The 24,511-nt window shown below is 39.8% G+C and overlaps 2 protein-coding genes across 2 annotated transcripts; one reads left to right on the forward strand and one right to left on the reverse strand.

Annotated features, from left to right (window-relative positions):
• Window positions 1-1,474: 1,474 nt before the first annotated feature.
• On the forward strand, window positions 1,475-8,947 carry LOC118415205 (abscission/NoCut checkpoint regulator-like). The gene is made up of 11 exons (XM_035819604.1): window positions 1,475-1,669; window positions 2,754-2,872; window positions 3,149-3,202; window positions 3,774-3,931; window positions 4,456-4,601; window positions 4,901-5,012; window positions 6,151-6,393; window positions 6,904-6,974; window positions 7,213-7,332; window positions 7,849-7,967; window positions 8,345-8,947. The coding sequence occupies exons 1-11, from the start codon at window positions 1,616-1,618 to the stop codon at window positions 8,415-8,417; spliced, it is 1,269 nt and encodes a 422-aa protein (XP_035675497.1). The 5' UTR covers window positions 1,475-1,615; the 3' UTR covers window positions 8,418-8,947.
• Window positions 8,602-24,379, reverse strand: LOC118415192 (tyrosine-protein kinase Mer-like). Its single transcript, XM_035819579.1, has 20 exons — window positions 24,164-24,379; window positions 23,700-23,895; window positions 23,223-23,323; window positions 21,370-21,540; window positions 20,876-20,962; window positions 19,489-19,604; window positions 18,751-18,946; window positions 18,036-18,187; window positions 16,727-16,865; window positions 16,029-16,067; window positions 15,348-15,513; window positions 14,788-14,885; window positions 14,395-14,490; window positions 13,420-13,500; window positions 12,482-12,571; window positions 12,141-12,265; window positions 11,581-11,690; window positions 11,322-11,481; window positions 10,772-10,908; window positions 8,602-10,361 (listed from the first exon to the last, which is right to left on the reverse strand). Exons 1-20 carry the CDS (start codon window positions 24,234-24,236, stop codon window positions 10,166-10,168), a joined length of 2,529 nt encoding a protein of 842 aa, XP_035675472.1. The 5' UTR covers window positions 24,237-24,379; the 3' UTR covers window positions 8,602-10,165.
• Between the last annotated feature and the right edge of the window lie 132 nt (window positions 24,380-24,511).

Consider the following 24,511-nt stretch of genomic DNA (forward strand, 5'->3'; position numbering starts at 1 on the left):
TATACATTATGCAATATTTTCCACTGCAAGGATCGTATTTGGGGTCTTTTGTGATGTAAAATAAAGCTTTCCAAGTTTTCTTCCATGGAACAACTTGAAAGTCGCATTGCTTTAGAAGATTTTCCCAAAAGTTTTCCCCTATGGGCACGACTGCTTTCTGGGAGATTAAAATATTTTTGAAAAATGTGTTGCTTTGCGAGTAAACCTCTTTTCCAAGCAATTTGATTGCTGGTACCTTACTTTCTGAATGAGGAAATCCTATCCATTTAGAAGGAATAGCATTGCGTAGTGCATTGTACTGAAATAACAAACTGTGGTGATCTCCTACAATGCTTTTCATCTCACTTAAAGACATCAAATTTCCACAGCAGTCAATAATATCATTGATAACAAAATATCTTTCTTAACCCAATTACGGAAATATAGCATTTTACCTTTGTAGGTGACACATACATTATTCCACAAAAGTTGCCAAGGTATATTCTCCTCTGATACATCGTCTATTGTGTTAGTTACCTTAAATTCGTACCAAGTTTGTATTAGATTCTTATAAAAGTCAGGTAACGACTGTATATAGCTACAGGGTTGAAATTGTGCCATATTACAATTACACCTAAAAATACAAACATTGGGACCAAATCTATGTAGATAACTTAACTGGATTTTTTTCCAGATAGGAGCATATGCATTGTCAATCTGATGTAACAATTTCTTAACCCATTTTACTAGAAATGTTTAATGTATGTTTTTTTATATCAGGCATCTTTAGACCACCTACAGTGTAATCCTGGATTAATACATTACGTTTAACACGATCTTTTTTTCCACAAAAACCTGTAGAACATGTAATTAACTTCGTTCAGAAACTTTTCCGGTGGAACAAGAACACTTTTTAATATATAATTTTTTCACAATACAGAACCATTTTTTTCGACAATCTTCAGAACCTGCTAGGCAATTCTCTTGATTTCAATAGTTTATCCGAATCAGCCCGTATCCATTTACTTTTAAGGGGTTCAACTTTTCTGTCATATCATACAAACTGCAGTATTTTAAAGTTAACCCAGTCATATATTGTACATACCAAACGTTTTGCAACTACCTTGTAACCTGACTTATATGTAAATAGCTGTGAATTGTTTGTTTCGATATTGTCACTTTATTTCCTCTTGTCAGTCATCCTTTTTTGAGAGGTGATGTGAATATTAGCTTACTGCTAGAGTGCATTACCTCTCTGTCCTGTCTGTACTTTGTTGTTCAACAATAAAAAAAAAAAAAAAAAAAAAAAAGAACACTTAACATGTAGGAGAGTTGAGATGCAATCAAGCTTTTAACTTAAGTACTAATATTTTGCCTTAAGTTTCTTGGAGCCCAAGAAGAAAGTAACTTTTCATTTTACAAAATTTGTCGTATATAAACACTTATATAAACGCTTCTCAGTGATATTCTGGCTATTTTCGTTATATTCGCTAGGGGGCGCAGCTAAAATCCGTGACCTCTGACATGTGCATTATTTTGCAGCAGACGAAAGAAACAAGAAACGCGTTGCAAGCGGAACAAAACGTAGTTCACGGCACTTATTAGTCTCTCGCAGGTCAACAGTACCGTGGCCATCATGACTGGCAAATGTTATAGGTGCGCTACAAAATTTGGTCTATTTAGAAAAGAGGTAAGTTCTGAACTTTCACGTATTTTTACTGATTCATCTTGTTAGGGGAGGGGGGCGTTATGAAGTGTCAAAATGTTGTCATATCATTCTAGACATGCCTAAGTCCCCACCAAGAGTAACGTTAGTACTAGACAAATAACGGAAATAAGCGCTTCCTATTCCAATAGTCAACCAAAGTTGAAAATAATAATAGACTGTAGAGTGTGAGCATATGGCTTAAATGATGACTGCGTGACTCTGACTCTAGATCTTATTCAGTAGCATGACACATTATGATGTCATGATTAAAACTACAGGTGGTCAAAGATTATTCGCGTGGCTACTGACAGAAAGATATTGGCAGGGAAATCCTCTCTATAGTGCAAAAAAGTCTCATCGACAGGAAAAGGCTGGGCAGTGTTTTGGTTACATAAGTTAAGAGTTAGGGTTTGTTTTTGTTTGGACCTTTGAATGTTTATTCATGAAAGGTCAAATTGACCTGCAGGCTGCTCTTCATTGATTGAGGTCATGAGGGAAGAGACAAGGGTCAGACAACGTATAAACTAGTTAACATCATTAAACAAATGAGACTTATAAGTCTATAACAATTTTACATATTACATGGTACAAAATACATAATAGCGAGAGACATGATTAACAGGATCATGAGGTAACTTGTTCACAAGATTATCAAAGGCTGTATAAGGTGTTCTCTGCCTGGTTCCATTCCTTGTGAAACGCAGGAGGCGGCAAGGACAAACAGTCTCCTGGTCCCGGGAATCGAACTCTGGCCCTCCAGTTCACAAACCCAACACCATAACCGCAAAGACCAAAGTTCTGGACGCACCAAACTGGTCTGTTGTTGGCACTTGAACCCCTGTTACACTTGCTTCCTAACAACACCTGTCAATAGTGCACAAAAAAAGTTTTATCCTTCCAATATTACAAACAAATTTCTTTTTGAAATGAATATCCGGTTAATCAATGTCTACTTGTCAATCTATGTGAAAAAAAGGCTTATTGACATGAGCTCCCTCTCATTAATACAAAAAAATCTTATAGATCTATAACATTACCACTCATCACAGTATGGTATCCCTCCCAGGTTGGCTGTCCTAGATGTGGGTTTGCCTTCTGCAGTAAGTGTGTGTGTAAATCTGTGGTCCTACCAGGGCAACAGGCGGCCTCCAGTGTGTGTCACAAATGCTATGATGAAGTCACAAGGTGAGAAAACATCAAAACCAATTTGCAAAAACATTTTATAAACTACTATCTAAGAACTATTATAGAGTGGAAGTCAGTAACCTAAGTACGTTATAAGTTTAGGGCATCCTCACTAGATTTGCAGTCAGATGTGTAAAGTTTAGGTGTGATAGGTCATTCAATATAATATTACATGTAATTGGTTGCTGCAGTTCATCCCTCTTCTTTATTTTGGTACTGAACTCAGATAAAAATCTCAGGGCTTTGATTTTACCTGTTGGCCTGTTTTTATTTCAGTCAAAAGAAAAAGGTAGTCTCGGGAAGATACTCCCCTCCAGCAAATTTTAAAAAGTAAGTTTTCATTTGATTTTGCCTCTAGTTAGTAGATACTGTATGTGGGTTCACCTGTGTGTTCACTTTTGTAATGCACATACCGTTAGGCTGTGTTGCACAATACCCTTGTTATCAGAGTACAGCGCTAGCTGGCCAAGGGAGTTATGCCGCCTACTGCGCGGCAGCGTAACCCCCCGGCCCGAATAATTCAATTTACAGGGTATGTTGCTAGGGGCTCGGGAAAGACTCGTAGCCGCTGACTGTTCTCTGGCAACCAGGGTACTTTTGAGACTGAGCATGAAGTTGTTTGCTTGATATACAGTCAAATCTGGATTCAGCAACAACAGAAGGGATTGAGGAAAAACTGAAAGCAGGTGGTTGCTCAGGACAAGGTTCAGCTATATAAAAAATGTTTGTTGCCTGTGCCAGGTGGTTGCCTAACCAGGCTTGACTCTCGGTACCTTGTAATGACATGTAGTGAATGTGCATTCAAACCTTCAAACATCCACCATGTCTTTAATAAACATTTCAGCACTACTAAAATGTACTTGAAGGGGTGATTTTCCTATTACTAAATCTGTGTGTCCAGGAGACTGGAGAAGCATGCAGCAGCCTCAGACAGACACCACACAGCGGCAGCCACACCACCACTCCCAGGGGGGTCTGTACAGGGGGGGTTCCCTGCAGGGTCTAAGGACAGGGAGATCGCTGAGAGACTTCAGAGACTTAAGGAAGACAGGAAACCAGGTACGACTTTGTTTGCTATAACTAGATATCATGGATAAAACATTGATGGGGGCCTGCATACCGTTTTATGTAGAGTGTAACCAGCGGTAAATTTGTAAACCGCTCAAATCTAACATCATAGAATGTAATTGGTGCCATGCATTCTGTGTATTTGCATCTGAATTTAGCATAAAGCAACACCAGCCTGTTGATTTCAACATGATACATACATGTAGCTGCTGCCTTTTGGACTTTAGGCATTGACATTTCCCCCATGCTCAGCGTGTAGGCCCCCATTGACTAATGACTAAGACATTTGGCAATGTGATATCTGATTATTGATTTACTACAAAAACCGTGAAAATGTTCTTTTGACATGCTATTTTCTTTTTGGTTATTTCCAAATTTCTTGATGTTTTTAGCTTGTCTGCATGTCCATCTGTGTTTCTTTATTTCAGTTTTTTGTATGTTCAGCCTGTGGGTGCTTTACCATCTGTTATGCCACCTGATATATATGTGTATGACATGACCTGCTTTTGTTGCAGCCCACATCCCCACAGAACAGGAGATGGCAGCCAGACTAGCAGCCCTGAAAGGCACAGACAAGCCTTCCCCCTCCCAACAGGAAATCACAGACAGACTGGCCGCACTTCAGGGGAAGGACCCTGCTGCCTCACAGCCAAGCTCATTGGTGAGACTAACACAACCTTACAACTACCCCTGTGAAGACTTGATTAACATGACAGATTTCCCAATGTCATGACTGCTGCGACAGCTTTCTTCATGTCTAAAGGGTTTTAGGTCTTTCAATTTATGGCAGTATAGAAAGGCTTTTCCCATATTATATGTCTCCCACAACAGCTCATAAGTATTTGTACAAAGTCCCTGCAAAACGTACACTACAAGAAATACTTACAGTCAAGGGGTATGGACAAGATGGGGGTACGGAAGTTGTTTAAGATACTCATTATTGGAATCCCTCTGTTCCAGCTGCTTCAGCCAACCCAAAAGAGGACTGATGTAGAGAGAGTGGACAGCCTACTGAACCAGATAGGGGAGGAAGTTACACTAGACAACAGGACAGATGGTCTGGCACAGGAGGGTGAGTTACTGGTGAAGAAGGGACCATCTTTTTAATGAATACCCACAAATGAACTTGCTGGAGAAGTCTGTGCTGCACAACATCTCAATTGTTTAGGTTATGTACCCTTTTCTTAACCATTAGTTTCAACTCAATTCATTAATCAAATGAAATTTCTGGGTATTTTTAGTATTTGCTGAAAAGACTCTCTGTGAAAGAAGTTTGTGATATGATTTTTCAAAGCTTCTGCATACATGTGTTCAACTTGATACATTTTCACGTGACATGGAAATACATGCACACAGTCAGCAACGGGGACAGGGAAACAATGTCAGGGAAACACAGTCAGCACCAGGGACAGGGAAACACAGACAGCACCATGGACAGGGAAACACTGTCAGCACTAGGGACAGAGAAACACTGTCAGCACCAGGTACAGGGAAACACTGTCAGTACCAGGGACAGGGAAACACTGTCAACACCAAGGACAGGGAAACACAGACAGCACCATGGACAGGGAAACACTGTCAGCACCAGGGACAGGGAAACACTATCAGTACCAGGGACAGGGAAACACTGTCAACACCAAGGACAGGGAAACACTGTCAGTACCAGGGACAGGGAAACACTGTCAGCACCAGGGACAGGGAAACACAGTCAGAACCAGGGACAGGGAAACACAGTCAGAACCAGGGACAGGGAAACACTGTCAGCACCAGGGACAGGGAAACACAGTCAGCATGAGGAACAGGGAAACACAGTTAGCACCAGGGACAGTGAAACACTGTCAGCACCAGGGACAGGGAAACACTGTCAGCACCAGGGACAGGGAAACACTGTCAGCACCAGGGACAGGGAAACACTGTCAGCACGAGGGACAGGGAAAACAGTCAGCACGAGGGACAGGGAAACACAGTAGCACCAGGACAGGAACACAGTCAGCACCATGGACAGGGAAACACTATTAGTACCAGGGACAGGAAAACACTATTAGTACCAGGGACAGGAAAACACAGTCAGCACTAGGGACAGGGAAACACAGTCAGCACTGAATCTGCTTGAATAAGATTAAGCATAGCTGCAGTAGATGTTGTTAGGCTACACCATGCATTTGCTTGCAAATATTACCTTTATAGTGAGATTTCTTTCCTGTCTCCAGATGAAGAGAATGACCTTGGGAAGGAGGGACCGTCCAGAGGCATGTCCACCTCCTCAGGCCTGCCTACCAACATCTCCGCCCAGTCTGAGGATGGAGAGGACACAGCACACAGACAGGAGGAGGAGGTGAGGAACCTGATCACACAGGCCCAGGCCGAGCTGGGGGCTGAACAGGCAGGCAGGTACAGAACACAGGAGCTGACACACAGGCTGGACAAGCTCAAGGGACTGGACAATCTGACAGGTCAGTTGAACCTTGTGTCATCAACCATGAGAAAGTGAGGGATAGAGCAGGTCAAAGAGTTTGTTAGGAAGCACATTCTATACCCGTGGTCGTGGTGTTGCCATGAACCAAACTATTTGTTGATCACAAGAAGGTCACTGAATAAAAAAATCTCCAGACTTGAGCATCATTTTTCACCAGAAAATCTACAGACATTGGATTGTGCTTTGTGCATGTGCACATCTGCCAATCTCAAAATCGTGCAAAGTTCCAGAGAACGCCGGGTGTATAGCTTGCACACACGTCAGCTGATTTATTTTCCTGCTTTGTAATGGTCTACGTAGATTATGGTTGTAAGTTCATATTGTATTATATGAAGCTAAGAATGGGAACCTAGAAATGTCAGGATACATTGGCAAGAAAGTCCTTCATTATTTATAAACTAAGGTAGGTTGTGTCCTGGTGTGGTGCACATGAATAGTTTCTGAAAAAAGTTTCTTATGGAACTGAGATGTATAATTTATTTTTTAGGAGATGGGGCATACTCAAAGTGGGACAGTGATGAAGATGAAGCAGACACCACCAGAAGGATTCTTCAACAGGTACTGCGTCACAACACAGAAAGTATTCATTTCTGGTCATTAACAATAAATGCAATCTTTAGCTTTAAGAAAGGTTATGAAAACTAGCTTTCTGTAGTCAGTCCTGCTGTATTGTTAAAAATCACTATATTCACTATCACTATATCATTATAAATAGGGAAGCTGACTACTAGGTATATAGTTCTTCCACACAAGTCAGCATGACTGTAAACCTATGACAATACTTTTCCCTGGACAGGCCTTTGAAGAGGACAAATTAGATGATAAAGTGAAAGCATCAGGATATGCAGATCTTCTGGGCCAAAAGAAGGGTAGAGGTACCAAGGCACAAGGTGTACCCAAGGCAACCAGACAGAAGGTATTTGTTATAGAAACTTTGCAACTTACAGGTACAGATATAACACTGTGTACTGCTGACATACTTGGCACTCGTTGGTCCAACATTTTGTGCCAGCCTTCTATTACCACCAATCACCGTTGTTTACAGACTGAGGCATTGTTTTCATGGTGTTTCCGCAATTGTGCCCATTATGCTGTATACATGTCTCACCAGTCAGGAGTCAAGGAAGGCAAAAAGTTAGAGTTTCAGGAGTGACAATTCAGACTCAGGAGTAAAGTTCATCATTGGTAGAATTACTAGTCATTTATTAACCCTGACAGATAATCTGGTCTGTTTTAAAAGAGTTGAAAATAGTTAGAATTTTTCACAATATTTGCTCTTGATCACCAATGATTAACCACCTCAGCAAGTGAAAGTACAGAAGTGAAACCACAGAACCTAGATATGAAACCAAGATAATGTCATAATCGTGCCTGAAAATCAATTGTACACTACATCTACATGTATATGCGATCCCTGTGTAACAATTGACAGTTAGTTGCTGAAGACTCTGACAGTGATGAGGAGCTGCCCTGGTGCTGCATCTGTAACCAGGATGCCACCCTGCGGTGTCATGGCTGTGATGAGGACCTGTACTGCAGGAGGTGCTACAGGTATGCTGTCATCACAGACTTTCTGTATCTTGTACAAAGGTGGTTCAACCCCCTACCAGGCCTCAGTATTGTACCCTTATGAAAGGCACGTTAGACGTATTTCTTGACTTGACTCACTGGTGAAAGTACCTAGCCATGTTTAAAGAGAGCCACACCTTGAACATGTTAAAGATCTCACCACACGCAGAAAAACGAGTAGCCATCCATCCCAGTGTGAGTAGATCAAACCTTACACTACTTTCACACAGCTTGTACCTACTGTACAAAAACTGGTGTTACACCTATTAAAAGTTGTTTACTGAGTATGCAAAACAATAAAAATATGCAGCCAAGACTTTTGCTCAAAGACTTTTGTATGTTTTCTTGTCCCATCTCAGGGAAGGCCATGACCGTATGGACATAGAAGATCACACCACTTCTCCATACAAGCCTCCAGCAAAGGGCAGATGATCAGTACTGTACCTGAGGACAAGTATGAGAAAGAGTGCGGGAGTTGAAAACAACCCACTACTATTGGACTAGACCCTACTGCAGTGGCCTATGAACACTATCAAATATTGAGTTTTTAAAGAGTTACAATTTGTTTTACAATGCTAAATGAATGTGTTTTTAAATATTGAATGTTCACATCTGGTTAAGGCATTGAGGCAGCTTTATTCATAAGAAAAGGAGCACTGATTGATAAAAGGATACTCCATTACAAGGTAAGCTAGTAAACAAAAACCAATTATAAAATGTAGTAATGAATAACTGAAGCAGCAAGAATGTTGCAAAAGTACACAGTCATTAACGCTTCCAACAAGACAATATACAAGGACTATCATGGAACTATATGTACCAGTCAACAAGCTAAGGAAAGCACAGCAGCTTCTTCAAGTACAAGAAACATTTATGACAGGGCTCACAAGAATGCTGCAAATTCTATATGCAAATGTACAAATATACAAATGAAGTGATGACAATAAAACATTTAAGTTTTACAGGTATAAAAGTCATGTGTTGTGATTATATTAAATATATGAAAGTATACAGTGTCAAATACCTTTGCATCTAAAGAAGAAATATTCTATCTCATATAGCAGCATTTGCAAAGCAATGCCTCATTACAAAAAAGTTTATATTTCATTTCTCTACTTACATATTTTTGTACATTACTTTACACATTTCATTTTCAGTACAATGCAACTTATGACTGACTGGCCTAGACTATAACTGTATGGTATTATCTACAAGTTAAATTTAGATCATTATCCAGTCATTCATAACACAAGACAAAATTGCAGCCATTATTAAAAGCACTGTATAGGTCCAACTGCCCTCAACAGAGAATTCTGGCTCATTTGTAATGAAAATTACTGCACTCCATTTGGAACAACATTTTGATCTGCTTTTCCAAAATACTGGGATGAGTAAAACAACTATTGCAACAGGTGTCTTCAAGCTTATATCTGGCAGTATTTGTTAGTTTCTGGGGATGTTTGTGGCAGTTACTGTTTAATTATGCTAAAATTCAAAACCCTTTGCCATACATAGAATCTCTCATACATACAATGTAACTTGTCTCAGATTGCAAGGCATTTCTTGCCTTCAGCACGCACCCTGTATCTTTTCTCGTTAACGCATATTCCTATCAATGATCACTTCCCAGCTCCTTAGCACACATTCATTGTCAAACCTGGATATATAAGCTGATTCAAGGTTTGGTTTGTTTCTGTATCTACAAAATCGGTATAACCGCCCTTCAGCATTGGAACTGCCTATAGGTGAGGTCAAGGGTGAAGGTCTGTAATAATCTTGTACTCAGTTCTTGTCTAGACCATACTTAATACATTGTGTAGATGGGTGTGGGAGTTTGAACTGAAACATAATACACATCAAATGGCTATTGGGCAGTTCAAGCTGTGAAATGGCTTATTGTCAGTCCTGTAAGTAAGTCAGTCAGTCAGTCCTGTCATTTTGAGTAAGCCTTCTAATACAACATGCAACATACAGGAATGTCCGAGGGATGATAGGACAGCTGCAGGACCTATCTTGGAACAAAAATTTGCTTTTGGGGACAGACAAAAATGTAACTTTGTGCACGTTTCAAATGATAATTTTCATATTCAACAAAAATTGACAACACAGGCTCCAAAATAATGTGTGGGGTGATGTAAAGCTGTGTGTACATCCATCTCTCCTGTTATCCTGGCCCTCTGCTAGCACTCTGTGTCCTGGAAACAGGCTTCTGAGTCGGTGAGTTTGATGACATTACTGGTGTTCTCATAGAAGGAGTTGTCTATGGATGGGGGTGGGGGCATGGCACTCAACATGGTGTGCAACTTCCTCACCAGGAAATTGAAACTCGGGCGGTGCTTCGGACTTACTCGCCAGCAACTGTACATGATCTGATAGCTGCAGAAGAAGAAATGCAGCATCAAGACAATGTTAAGAATAGGATCCTAAAAATAGCCTTTTTTTCATCAGGCCTAAATTCATTGACTTTAAATTATTGTTGAACAGCTTGTTTATTTCCTTTGAAATGGGTTGGTTGGAGACTTTGGGAATTTTTCTTTTGTGACTAACTTGCAGTCAGATCAGGTGTTTGAACACTGAAATGTAGGATCATAGCAAATATGGTATCATTGTAGAGGGTAATGAATAAGCTTTCAAATGATACGTTGTACATATAATACATAATTGACAAAAAGATGGAGATATGACTGATCAAACCAAACTTCTTTATCTTGATAACAAAAGATCAGTCCAACACTTAGATACATACAGAGTCAACGAAATGTACACATTCTATGACTAGTACTTACAGCTGGTCGGAGCAGTCCCTGGGTTTCTGCAGTCTCATGCCCTTCAGTAGGAGGTCGTACACCTCGTGGTTGGCCACTCCTGGGTAGGGCGTGGCTCCTCTGGTGATGATCTCCCACAGGGTCACACCAAACGACCACTAAAGATAGATTTGGGAGGATGATCATTTAACAACAAACAAATATTTCACCTATCAAAACACACTTCCCCAATGTAGCCAAACTAGAGGGGAAATTTACTACTCCACTAACGTCAACTGGTGACTCACCACTTAAGCTACACTACTGTTGTTGGCATCCTTCTGTCTCAAGAGACAATGGAATAGGCAAACAGTCACTTCTCGAGGTGGGTTTGGTGACCTGTTTGCCTGGCCTGCACATGACTTTTTAATGAGAAGGAGGGGCGCGCAATTCCTTCTCCACCCTCTCCTCTACTGATAAGAGCTACACTAGTTACACTATACTTAAATATATTTAAAGAAACATACTTCATCTCAATTGAGGTAAAAGAAAAAGACTATCTGCGTCAGCTCTTCTCTACAGAGCCACTCACCACATCACTCTGTGTAGTGTACACCCTGTCCGCCAGACTCTCCAAGGCCAGCCACTTGACCGGCACCTTGACCATGCTGCCCTGTCTGTAGTAGTTCTCACAGTAGATTTTTCTGGACAGGCCAAAGTCTGCAACCTTCACTACAAGCTGCTCATCCAACCTGTGGGCAAGTTACAATAATTATCATAGATTAAGCAACCAAGTCTGATTGAAAAGGCAACAAAATACACATAATGTATTTCAAAAATCCTAAGCTTACATGCAGTTTCTTGCAGCCAGGTCTCTGTGTAAGAACTCCATCTGTCCCAAGTACTCCATGCCTTTGGCTATGTCCACTGAAAACTTCAGCAAGGTCTGGATTGGCACAAACTGGTAAAAAAAAACAAATCATTATGGTGGATCTGAAAATCTAAATTTTAAACATTCTCTATACTGTAGTATCACAAATGGTGGGGAAACACAGTGATCTCAAGCCAGTTTAGCTCACCAAAGACCTTGTCACTGGCTGTGACAGAGAAGTGCTGGTATCTGTATTTCACCAAGGAGATTCCCATTTTTGACAAGTACAATAAACAGTGTGCCACAGTACTGCAACCCTTTCAAGTTGCATACGTGTCAGGCGAGCCACATCAGCCAGGATTTAAACTCCTGGAGGCAGGGTTACCCACTGGACGACACAATCATGCTATGATTAGCAACTCCACCAGCATGATCATGCCAATCAGTTCTATTGCTTCTAGCTGTACTGAATATGTTAAGAGCAAAGTCTTGACTGGGAACACATAGTTGCAGTTGGTACAGACATGCTACTCATCCTACCTTTGGTTTGTCCGCCAGTCTGGAGCGCAGCAAGAAGGTGTGAAGGTCACCATGCTTCATGAAGGGCAGCACCACCATGGCTTTCACTGGCAGAAATCTAGTCTCAGGGGGTTCCATAATCAAGCCTGAATTGATGGCGAGAAAGAATGCTTACAACATTGAATTAATTCTTTAACTAGATACATGTGCAATAGCACTTGCAGGCATTGTCCAGCAATATAAAAATAATTTTGTCTAAATCAACAATCCACCTTCACCAAAATGTAATATATGTCATGCAAAATAAAGAATCAGGTTTTGTTTGCAATAATCCCTTAACAGTATACAAGCATATATCATACCAATAAGGCTCATGATGTTGGGATGATGGAAATCCTTCATCCTCAGCGCCTCGGTGACGAAGGCCTCCACCTCCTGCTTACTGCTCCTACCTGGGAGTACAGGGAACAAGTCTGTTTACAGAACTACTGAAAATAAGGTAGTTCACAGTTTGAACTGCACAATACATCAGGTCAAAAGTGAAGACATTAACATTTCTTGTCCAGACCATGCTTCATAATATGTCATGACGTGTTTTGTTTATGTCTCAGGTGGGTACCAGTACAGAAAATTCAGGTCCAGGTCAGGTTCAGGTTCAGAGGATCAGGTCCAGGTCCGGACCTGTACCTGGACCTGATTCATTAAGTGAAAACTTTTGAATGGACGATACTCAAAACAATGGTCTATTTTGCGACAAAGAAATCTGTTCTGTGTAATATTCAACTCCCACTGGCATTTTAAAAATCCTACAAGGCTAACTACCTCTGTACGATTGACTGTAAAAGTTGGTAAAAATGACAGTCACTATAGAGTCTACTCTGCTTCGCTCTTGTTATTTGCCTAGACAGGTAACCCCAAAAACGTGTGAATGCCTGATAATATAATCAGTTCATTTTCCAACTGGTCCAACATCCCATCCACCAATTTTTTTCAGGTCCAGTTTTTCTAGACCGGTCCAATGAGAAAAAACGGTTTTATACCGGTACACCATACTGGTACCCAGCCCTATCGTTGACAATAAGAAATGCATCACACTGCAGTTAATTGGACAATGAACCAGTTTATAGACATGTACACCTTGTTTAAATTTCTTGTCTCAATAAAGGTACAGGAGAAAACAGATATATACTTTGGTATGACTAGTTATTCTAGCTTGAGAAACCGACAATGTATTATACATGTAGGAGGACTAGATACATCAGTTTCAGGGTAAACCACTTAGCATGACTAGTATACTCACTCTTCATTGTTTTGACAGCCACAGTCATGTACCTGTTCCCTTCCAGTCTCAGTTTGGCTTCTGTCACACACCCAAACTCACCTGTAGGAAATAAAAGTTTGTACGTTGTATATTTCACCAAACACAGTATCCTTAAAGCTACATTTTGTATCTCACTTCAGTGATGTAGGCTTTCACTGGGAAACACTGGCATGGAAAAATGTGCAAAAGTCTATAGTCATAGTCACTCTCAACCAATATACATCATTATTGCCGTTGTCATAAGCTATAACTTTAAACTAGGTCTGGAGACGTTTTACCAACTGTCACATTGTTGAGTAACATGTACCACTGGGGACAATCAGTAATTCATCACAGCACACAGTAAATTCAAAAAATTTAAATTATGCACTCTATAGCTATTAGTACAATTCAGCACAGTTAAAAAATACAACATGGTACAAGGACATGTACATCTGTCAGTGTTTAAGATGCCTTGAAGAGGTAGGTTAGAGGTAATGTGTGAAAATATGGCATACACAGCATGTACAGAACATATAGGACAGCATGGATCCCAGTGCACCATTTAGACTTACATTTACAAATGTTAGGATGTCCCAAGGAAATGCTTGGATGGAGAGAAGAAGAGACAAGTAGCTCTGTTAAAATACACCAGTCCTACACACAGTTAATGTCTATGCCTTGCCTATCAGTAAACATTTGAATGTGTGGGTTTCTGAAAGTGTCTTTGATTTGCAATTTTGTCTGCATGCCTGAAAGTAAATATGTCAACTTCATCACTAGAAACCAATGCACATGTATATATATATGCGGGCAATTGATGCACATTGAACTGTCTTCACTGTCCATCAAAAGCATGAGAGTGGCTGCATGACTGCCATTGTATATCTGCATTTTACAGTGGTGGTAGGGGCGGAATTAGTATATTCCTATAATACAACAGTCTGTAAGCAACCTAAAGCAGTGGAAACTCACCTTCTCCTACAACTTTCCCGACTTCTAACCTTTCCCTGTTGAGCAGCACACTTACAACACTCTCTGTCAGGGCAGGGGACAGGCGGAAGGATGACACTGCATGAAGACACAAAAAGGAAAGGATAAGCATGGGGATCTCCATGGGTGATATTGTCAATTTCCTACACTTAATTAAAAAGGAACTGGCTACAAATTACATGATATCAGAGTGGCTGATTATGCTCAACATAAATGGGCATGTAGGCCCCCTGAGTATAATTAGTATCTTTTATAATCTGATTAAAAGTGACTGTCATAATGCAACGTTTTTACATGTACTTCTTCACAACTTCTTTTAGGAGAGCTAGGAAAACTTCAAGCGACATAAAACAAAGATTAAGCCAGGATTCATACCTTCAGCAGCGAGCTTCTTTGAGAAACTCTTGGCTGCCTTGGACTTGACAGGTGTACTATGCTGCATCATGGGAACAGTACTGGCTGTCTCTGGATCTCTTCATGGAGGAAGAATATCAGTAATCACTACATAATAATGTTTCTGTAAACACTGGTTTCTTGTCACAGATTATGTAACATTACCCATATGTGGATGGGGTCTACATGGGGGACGAGCATTGCAGTAGTAAACAAATTAAAAAAGGCAGTGGCTACATTTAATATGATTTAGATTCAGCAGGCTTTGCTTTACACTAAATTCATGTGCCAATTATGCTTAGAATGGGATGCACTGATTACATTTTACATTAACTGAAATGATTTGGCTATGATCTACATGTATGTGGAATTAAAACAGCTTTGCAGACTCCTATGTATCTACATTTTTGTACATCTGATCATCATTATAGAATAGGTACCAATGCCATTACATTGACAGACAACATTAGTCATATCCAAATGTATTTACATAGTGACTCCCAGACTGTTGGTTCCAGAGTAACCTATGTCTGACAACTAACCTTTTGCTGCTGGCCTTGGCTCTCCTTTTCCGGTGACACTTACAGCAGGCATATGTCAACACAACCATGGTGAGAATCAACCCTGCTATGGAGCCTCCAATGATCAGGTCCATCTTCTTCACACTCCACTGGTTCCCACTGGCCATGTCGCTAGAGGGGGATGTGTCTGGGACAGAAGCAACATTGACGTTCTTATCTTGTAATTTAACATAACTTACAGCCAGTACTTCTAAACCTCATGCTGAGGAGACTATGGTTTTGTAGTGGTTTTACTTTATGATAGGAGGAAAAAATTATGTGCATTCGTACAATTCGGCATATTCACAGTGGGCCCATAAGAGTCTGTAAGTAAAGATTTTGCAGTTCTGCAAAACTGATCAGAGATGGCTTATATCATCTAACTAAATCTTTTATATGATATTTGACTATTGCACAATAATATATTTTGCTACATACATGTATATTGTATGAGTAATGAGAGAGATAACAACATTGCAAAACCTTACAATGAAAAGGCTAAGAATAAAATTTTTTTACATATTCAAGCAGTTAAAGTACCCATTAAATGCCACACATGTACTATTGTCACTGAAGATTGCTTCAGTATGACTCAGAGTGACAACAGTACATGACAAATTGTACACCATTTCAACAAACTGAAACTAAAGGTATTTCTCTTACCTTCTGCTGGATATCCAACTATAAAAGAGCCACCAGATCCTACAGTTCACAGAAGGAAAACAGAATCAGCCTGTTACTTGCTCTATATGTGAAGATTGAATACAAAATCTCTCAGTTCAATGTTTAGACATAACACTGCCTCGTGACTAAACCAGGACCTTCCCTCATGCATTAAGAATGTCTCTGGTTTACTCACAGGAACATCACACTGACACGGGAAGTGATGGACAAACTGTTGCCTTGGCAAATATATGTATATGAGCCACACCCTCCCTACAACAACACATCCTTACAGATAGTGCCAATTATTCAGTAAAAGGTTTTAGAGGTTCACAACATTATCAAGGTTAGGACCGACTTTGTTTTGTGGAATAACATCACAATGCTAAAGCTGGTGTCACACTGCCAACACTTCCAACCAAAATTTGTTTAAGGTCACCAAATCACCAGAAAGTTGAGATTTTTTTTCTTTTAAAAATCTACGCTTTGGACTCATTGTCCTGTTAATATCGGTCGACCCCCCAAAATCATCCAGTAATTGAGAAAATACAGAGAATATTTCAGCCGAAAATGTTCTTTACAGCACGCAGACTTTATAGTTACGTTAGCTATGCATTGTTTCCTTTCAAGTAAACCATTATTTCTATGTTACATAATGGACTAAAGGCATGTTTGTAATATAAAGGGACCATGCTAACCTGTGCCATATAGCATGATGGGATTACTCCTGACCCCATCCCCCACCAGGGTAAGTGCCCACACCTGCACACTGTAGTTAGCGGTCGGGTCCAACCCCCTCAGGATGACAGAGTTTGATGACCTTACATCCTCCACCCTCTGTAACAAATGTGAGACAAGTTCACAAGTGAGCTGCTTGCAAAAAAAGGCTGTTAATGTGAAAGAAGTACTGCAGTGACATAATTATTAATTCAGGCATGATGAACAGAACTTCGTTTTTCACACATGAAATGTATATTGCACATTGCCAAATATTTAAGCTATTGCTTCATATATATTCAAGTTAGATATACTAATAAAAAGTTATTCAAATTTTCTTCTTTCAAGGTCAGTGACTTAATTTGTTAGCAAGTCTACTGCGTGTACAATAGGAAATTTTGACATTTACATGGAATGCTAAAATTGCTAAAGCTAAAGGTGTGTACTATTTTTCTTCCAGCACAGATTTGGACACATATTATCATTTCCTAATGTCAATAAACAAAGTCTTTTTTTCTGGCAAGCTCACTCATACAGTCACCCTCAAAATGCGCACAGAACAACGCCAATAGATGGCATTCCTATGTGCCCAGTAGGTCTCCAAGATTTCGTGTGCCTATTTGAAGAGCTAACCCTGTATCAACACCACCAACCCAATCCAGACTGCACAAATATTTGCACAAATGCAGGCCTCCATCAGGTGCTTAACACCTATCAATAAGCTTCTAGGTAGGCATCATACCATGCAGTTTCATCTATCAACCATTCAAACACATGGTGTTGGGGGAATCTCTGATATGTGGAGACTTACTGTTCTATGGACATCTAATCAACACATTCAAAAAGGACCCAGTTGTCTCACACCATTGTCAGCAAACTGGACATGGGGCTTTTAGAATCCTCATCAAATACCTGGCCCAGGTTTGAATAATAATGAATTGCTGAGCTCTTAGCATTACACTAAACTAATGATTCAGAAATAAAAATCCTTGGTGATATTTCTTGATAACATTGTCTTAAATTCTACTTTCAAATTGATAAGTGTCCAACTATGGAAATCTGTCAACATTTTGTATTGTAAGAAATGTAACAAATTGCAACAGTTAACTCTATTTGTATGTACAGTATATATCATATTGCTATATGTCAAAGTAACTGAAATATGGAAATTCAATTTAATTCAATTCCAAGTAGAAAACACTTAAGGATGACAGATTCCCAGCCCAGTGCCTGACTGATCTGAAACCATAAGGGGAGTGTTAGATCTGACACCACTGTGCTGGAACTGACCTCTCCACCCCCGGCTGCATCAGTGAACCCCACCCTGTACCCCTGTAAGATTCCATTCACGTCTGCCGTGGCCACGTGACTCCAGGACACCTCCATGTCAGCTCCAGAACCCGATGGCTGGATATGGACAGAGCCTGGAGCAGCACTGGGGACTAGAGTACAACACATTCAAGCACAAGCTATAGCATCTAAAATCGTAAGGTAATTTTGCAAATAAAAATTGCTACATGAACGATAGGTGTTCTTGCTACTTGGCACTGTGCACACACTAGTACATGCATATGTACATGTACAAATGACGTATATTTTGTTTGCCAAGTAATGCTGAATAACAAATAAAAAATCAAGTAACTTCAACATGCAATATTCATCTTCATATTTACTGCTGATAAAGCAATAGGAGAGTATACTTATTAGCAGCAGCAGTTGCAGAATGGTTTCTACCAACTCATTGTACCATAGCACTGGAGTAGTGCCAACTTTGGGAACTGTTTGCCACAGAAGCTCCAGACCACTAGAAAAACTTGACCTTTGCCTTTTGAGGCTTGCAGGAGTCAACAAAGTCAAAATGCCACCCTGAAGGGTGCAATTACAATGCCTTTGATAAATCATCCAGGGAACTACAGTACAATACATAGACTTGAAACTGCTATATTTCAAGATTAAAAGGTGACAGGCTAGCGGCATGTTTACGACTATGTTCAAATACCCTTACCACCTTCTGCTGTTCTGCCAACAACATAGTCACTCCAGCCTGACTGCCCAATGTCATTCTTCAGAGCAACATGGATGGTGTAAGATGTGTACGGCTTCAGGTTGTATATGACAACACTGTTAGGAGAGCTGGTTTCTACTTTTGTCCTGTTCCATTGCAAAGAACCATCCGGGCCCTTGTTACTGGTTTCTGCAAACTGGAATAAAAGGACAGAAGCTGATAAGCTTTGAGTTGACCTGTATCAAAAAGGAAACAAATTCTATGGAAACAGAGATCGCAAACGATGGGGCACCATTCTGCAACTTTCTGATAAAAACAGTAAAACAACTACAAAAAGGTGTTGACTACTAGTATTCACACAAAATTTACGAAGTTCATACAAATCTTACAAAACACACTCAAATCACATACATACCAATCAAAAGCACAAGAAGCACTTTTCAAAATGAAGGTAAACGCACATGCTACGTTACATGTGCAGTCATGCAAACCTGGCAACCAATGCGTTGGGAGAAGATATGTTTCTACGCACGAAATTTTAACTATTAAGCATTGAATGGTTGTATACCATCATTAAGATATTAGCCTATAAGATACTCTTTTGCTTCACTTTGGTCGACATACAATGTACAGCCTATATCTCTGTAGACAAACTGACCAATGGTGTACATAAATCACACGGAAAAAAGTTTAGCTGTGGGTCAACACATCTTGAGCAATGTTACTTGTAAGAGTTACCTCTACAATGGCCTGAGTGACAGGTGAGTAACCATCATGGCTGAGGTACCAGGACACCCTCAGACTGGTGGAGGTGGCATCAGATACAGCTAAGCTGGTTGGCACAGATGGAGCCACTGAACAAAGAAGCACATGAAACAGTGTATAATAGCTGCCATCAGACGCAAATTCATGAGTATCTGCGTATCTTTTCCATGAGGCATAGAGAGCTATCTTAATTCATTGTTAATCTTAGCAAGTAAAATTTATAATTTAAACACAAAGCTTTACCTTTATTACTGTTTTACATTAACATCTATTATCATAATACCGGTACGTTTACGACGATTTCTCTAGCCATACTGATTTGACAAATTGTCAACGCATCATTTTCTCCAGTTACATGTTGCTGTTATAGGTTACCCTTGCCACTTGTTCTGTGTAACTTTTCTGCCACTCTTGTCCTGCTAAAAGCGTAATATTGTAATTGTAACACGCCGCGGAATTACACGGCGAACGGGCGCGTGGTTGGGAGGGGGTAAAAAAATACCGGTAGGAAGAAACACGGCACAATTAACTGCCGCTATGTACATTTATACATCCTCTGATGTTCCTTCCTTTTCTGTCAGTAAATGCATAAAACATAAACCTGCATGAGCATACAAAATGTCATGAGAAAACGGACGTATACTGTCAACAATTTTCATTTAACTTCTGTCCGTCACAACCGCTATGACGTAACACTTCACTGCTAGCTTACATATAAAAATGGCGGGAAAATGGCTGCGTACGTTCAATTTTGCCCATTCAGTCGTAGATCCGGGCTATTATGCAACGGTTCTTCACACTTTTACATGAGTTGTAGGTCACCAACAGAAATTCAAGATTGTGATTGAATCATGTTCGTCTTGTGCCGTGAGCATGTGTAATTATGATCTATAAATTTGGCAATGAATGTGACAGTGTGTTCGTCCCACGACGAGCTGCCTACCCCGAAAAAGATACTGAAAACTTTTGGCCTTGTTGTCTTCGAATGCATTGTTATAGATGCTTTGTAAATGATGTATTGGACACCTAGATGTCTGAAGTGTGCACAGCTCAGAAATAACTATTGTTGAATGTGTAGATCTCTTTAAGTTCCAGTATTTTTAATCTACCGGTATAAGTCTTACTACCGGTATTATGCCAATGCATGTTACTACTTTATTCTTGTGTAAATAGTCTCTATGGAGCATATTGTTCTGCAGAATCGACAAGCATTACTGAAAAATTCTGTGTATCACACAGTCAACTACCAGATTGTCACATTGAAACATCTTGTTATGTCTAGTTTTACCAAAAATCTCAAATCAAATATATTGAATATACATACAATGTACATGTAGGACCTGGTACATGTCATATTTACCTATAATGTTGACAGTTGAGAACTGAGAAGGAGTTCTTCCATTTCTGTTTTCAGCAACACATCTGATCCTAGTCCTGGTTGTCACACCTACATAGGGCCATACCCAAGATATGTAAGGGAAATGACTTTCTCACACTCATAATCACTAGAAAAATGATATAAGCATACAAATTAGTAACAAAGGCAGAAAAATGACATCATACAGTCATACAGTCAACAAGCTTTGGCTGTATTTGTAGATCACCAGAAGCTTCCCATATTTCAAAATTGGCGGAGTGTCAAGCATATTTTTTCATGAAAATATACCATATCATCACATTATATGGGTTTGGTGACCTGTGAACATTGACGGACTGCTAGAAATAGCAAGTTGATTGAGAGAACATCAGGTGGTTCACTGTAAAAAACATGCACATGGACTTGTCAGCTGATCCATCTATCCTGCTGTGTGACAGGGATATTAGAATGGCTATATAGACAGAAGCAAAACTCACCAGTAAAAGAATAAGTAGATGGAGAGGGCAGAGCAGTGGCAACAACCTGCCCATCCTTGTACCAGGTGATGGTGACTGGCTCAGGGGGCCCCACCCCCTCACACTGCAGGCTGAACGGAGTATTTGGGGTCACATTCAGGGACCTCGGATTATTGATAATAGTTGGAAGACCTGAAACAGGAAGCAATGAAAAGGAATTAATCTGTTAACTGCCACACTGACCTAATTATAATTTATACGGATGACATCCATGTGTGCATTCTTTATTTGCACATAACAAAACTATAACAAAAAGTTTACATAAGTAGATAAAAGTGCCGGAAGAGGGGAGAATCCTGCCTGGTTGCATCATTTCCCTTCCATCTGACAAGAACACTAAAATTTTCTCCTTGCTGCAAAATAAATCACCAAAAACTTCAGTATCATTTTCTGTCACTGTTTTTTGGTGGTCAGAGGATGTCATCCACATAATTAGTCAGTATGACCCAAGAAACATTGCTTACAGTGAAAGGTATGCCTTTATCACCAAAAAGGCAGTGTTTCATAAGCAAACTGTACTATTGTATATCAAGAAATATAGATAAGAAATTTTCAGTCATAATTTGGTACAGAGAATGATGTAAAAAGATCAACTTTTTGGCTTTACACTCAAGTAACGTTATAGATCAACAGATATCCTCTGCTTTGTTATACTGTGATGTTGTTGCATAACCAACAGGATGTAAATCCCTGCCTTGCTGGGTAGATTCTAGAGAGACTTGGGAGCATGCCAACTTCCTTGACAATGCCTAGAATATCATGATCACTTGCCTGAATAAGTTATCTTTTATTCAGGAACTAGCAGTTTCTCATAGTCAGCGTTTGCAGCAGCAATGCTGATAAAGCCACAGTTGCATTTGTCTTTGTTGCTAACTCGTGATGAAGGCTATTCCATGTAAATGTTCAAAGAGTCATCTCGGATATATCAAAAGCCAAAGTTGAGGTAAAAAACATTAAAGCCCTAACATGTTCATTACCACACTATCCCATGCTGTAAAAATACACTGTAATAAACATCATCCTGAAAAGTGCTAATAATATATTAATAATAATAATACACAATGAATAATTATATATAAGACAAATCCTGACTGTTTACAACAATTAGCAGTTTAACAAATGATAGCTTGGCAATTAGAAGTTTGACAAATAACAGAGTAATGTAGCTGCATTTTTGTCAAACATTTGCATTTCTATGCCCTTTTTGCCTTGCCGCCGGCAAGGCTTTACGCCAGCTTTCTTCCACGGATCCATGGATGGACGGACCTGTTAACCCAGCCCTTCCAAAGCCCCTTCCAAATGCCCTTCTTTCCTTGCCGAGTTTCATGGCTTAGTTCGACAATGGTACATTCCAGGCGAGTATTAAAACGCTCTTCTAGACGCATGTTACTGTATGTGGTCCAGCGTAATAAATCTACGCTTTAACTCACCATGTTTATATAAATATATATCACAAATTGCACCAGAAGGAACTTAGTTTGTAATAAAAAATAATGCATATTCATTGTGGGTCAAAAAGTTTTACAAAACCTGTTTAATGTGCCAATAATTCATCTGACATAAATTATGATAATGAGGGGGGAGGGGGGCGACATGTGGAACTCTGGATTTTTAAGCGTAGAATCTAGTCTAACTTACCAAAATAACATAAAATACGCGGCAAGGCACAGCTTTTTTAAAAAGATTTCTTGTTTAAAACACCTCCACAAGTTTGAACCAGGATACTGATTGTCAATCAACTCAGCACAACCACACAACTTATGTTTGTATGTACAGTGGTTAATTACGCCAGACGTAACAGAACTTTATGTTACCAAAAACAACCAGTTGAGCTGTCTCTGAGTAGATGACCACATCCCTGTGCCATGCTTTACATCTGTAGAATCCTCTGTCGGCAATGGTTGTCTGAGAGAAACTGGAAGAATAATAAAAAGATTACTGTAAATGCATTTACTTTTGCAGTCGTTTGATTTCCTGGTAGAAGAGAAAGGGAGCTTTTATACTGTCTTAAATATGCAGTTGAAACAATTCTTTCTGTATAGTAAAATTACAAAAACACACTTGCAGTGACTTTACAGTCTGCTAGAACGGCAAAAATAAAACAATTGTGAACATTGTTATAAATTATGTATATCAATATTTACAGTATCAGCTACGAATCCTCTGACGTATCTTGGTTAACACTAATAAACATTGGCATAAATAATGCTACAGGTGCAAAATGTAAACAAACACCTGATAACTATATATTTATTGCAGACTGTACTGTTAAGGACTTTTATTGGCCTTACTCGAGACTGCTGAGAGTCAATGCTGTAGTGTAGTTGGCAGTATCGACATCATAGTGGTTTCCAGGTGGTAGAACCTCGCCATCTTTCAGCCAGGCTACCTGTGGGTTGACAGAACTGTCCTGTACTCCACAGACGAAGGTGGCCGGGTTACCTGCTGTGACCTCTCTTCTTTGCGGATGTGTTGTGAATTGTAGAGCTGATAAGAAAGCGAACAAGAAAATGTTAACATTTCTGGGGCCAGTAGAAATGGGTGGACAACTTAATCGCCCCATTTACACTTGTGGATTTGTGATTAAAGAAATCAAGGGAGATATGGAGAAGATCAAAAGACCCACATGATACATCTAGCTTTAAATGGAGCTCTAATAACCTTTTGGGTATCTACTCACAACTCGAAAAAGCGAGTTTCCTTCAATATGACAAAGTTATATCAAAATTTGCCGTAGGGAGACACAGAAGCTTACCTGCACATTGTGATACTGATAGTAGCACTGCTGTGGTGATCAAGACAGAATGTAGAAACACGGCCATTGCCATGTGCCCTGGGTGTCTTCGTGGCACTGTCCCACAAAAACGACGATCATAACGTCTGTTTCAAAACAACTTTTGTTTCACAAGATAAATCTCAGGAAAACCTTCATGAAGTTCGACGCATACGGACTTGATCTCAGCAAGGTGTTTTTAACCTCCTTGATCTCAGCTGCCCTGCCTTTCGGATATCTACCAGATACCGAGATTTACAAAAGACAAAAGAACACAACAACAGCAGTCGCCCGGAGGAAATCGTCTTGTTGTCAAACCCAGAGTGTCAA

The sequence above is a fragment of the Branchiostoma floridae genome, chromosome 1 (genome assembly GCF_000003815.2).
Source record: "Branchiostoma floridae strain S238N-H82 chromosome 1, Bfl_VNyyK, whole genome shotgun sequence".
Lineage (NCBI taxonomy): Eukaryota > Metazoa > Chordata > Leptocardii > Amphioxiformes > Branchiostomatidae > Branchiostoma > Branchiostoma floridae.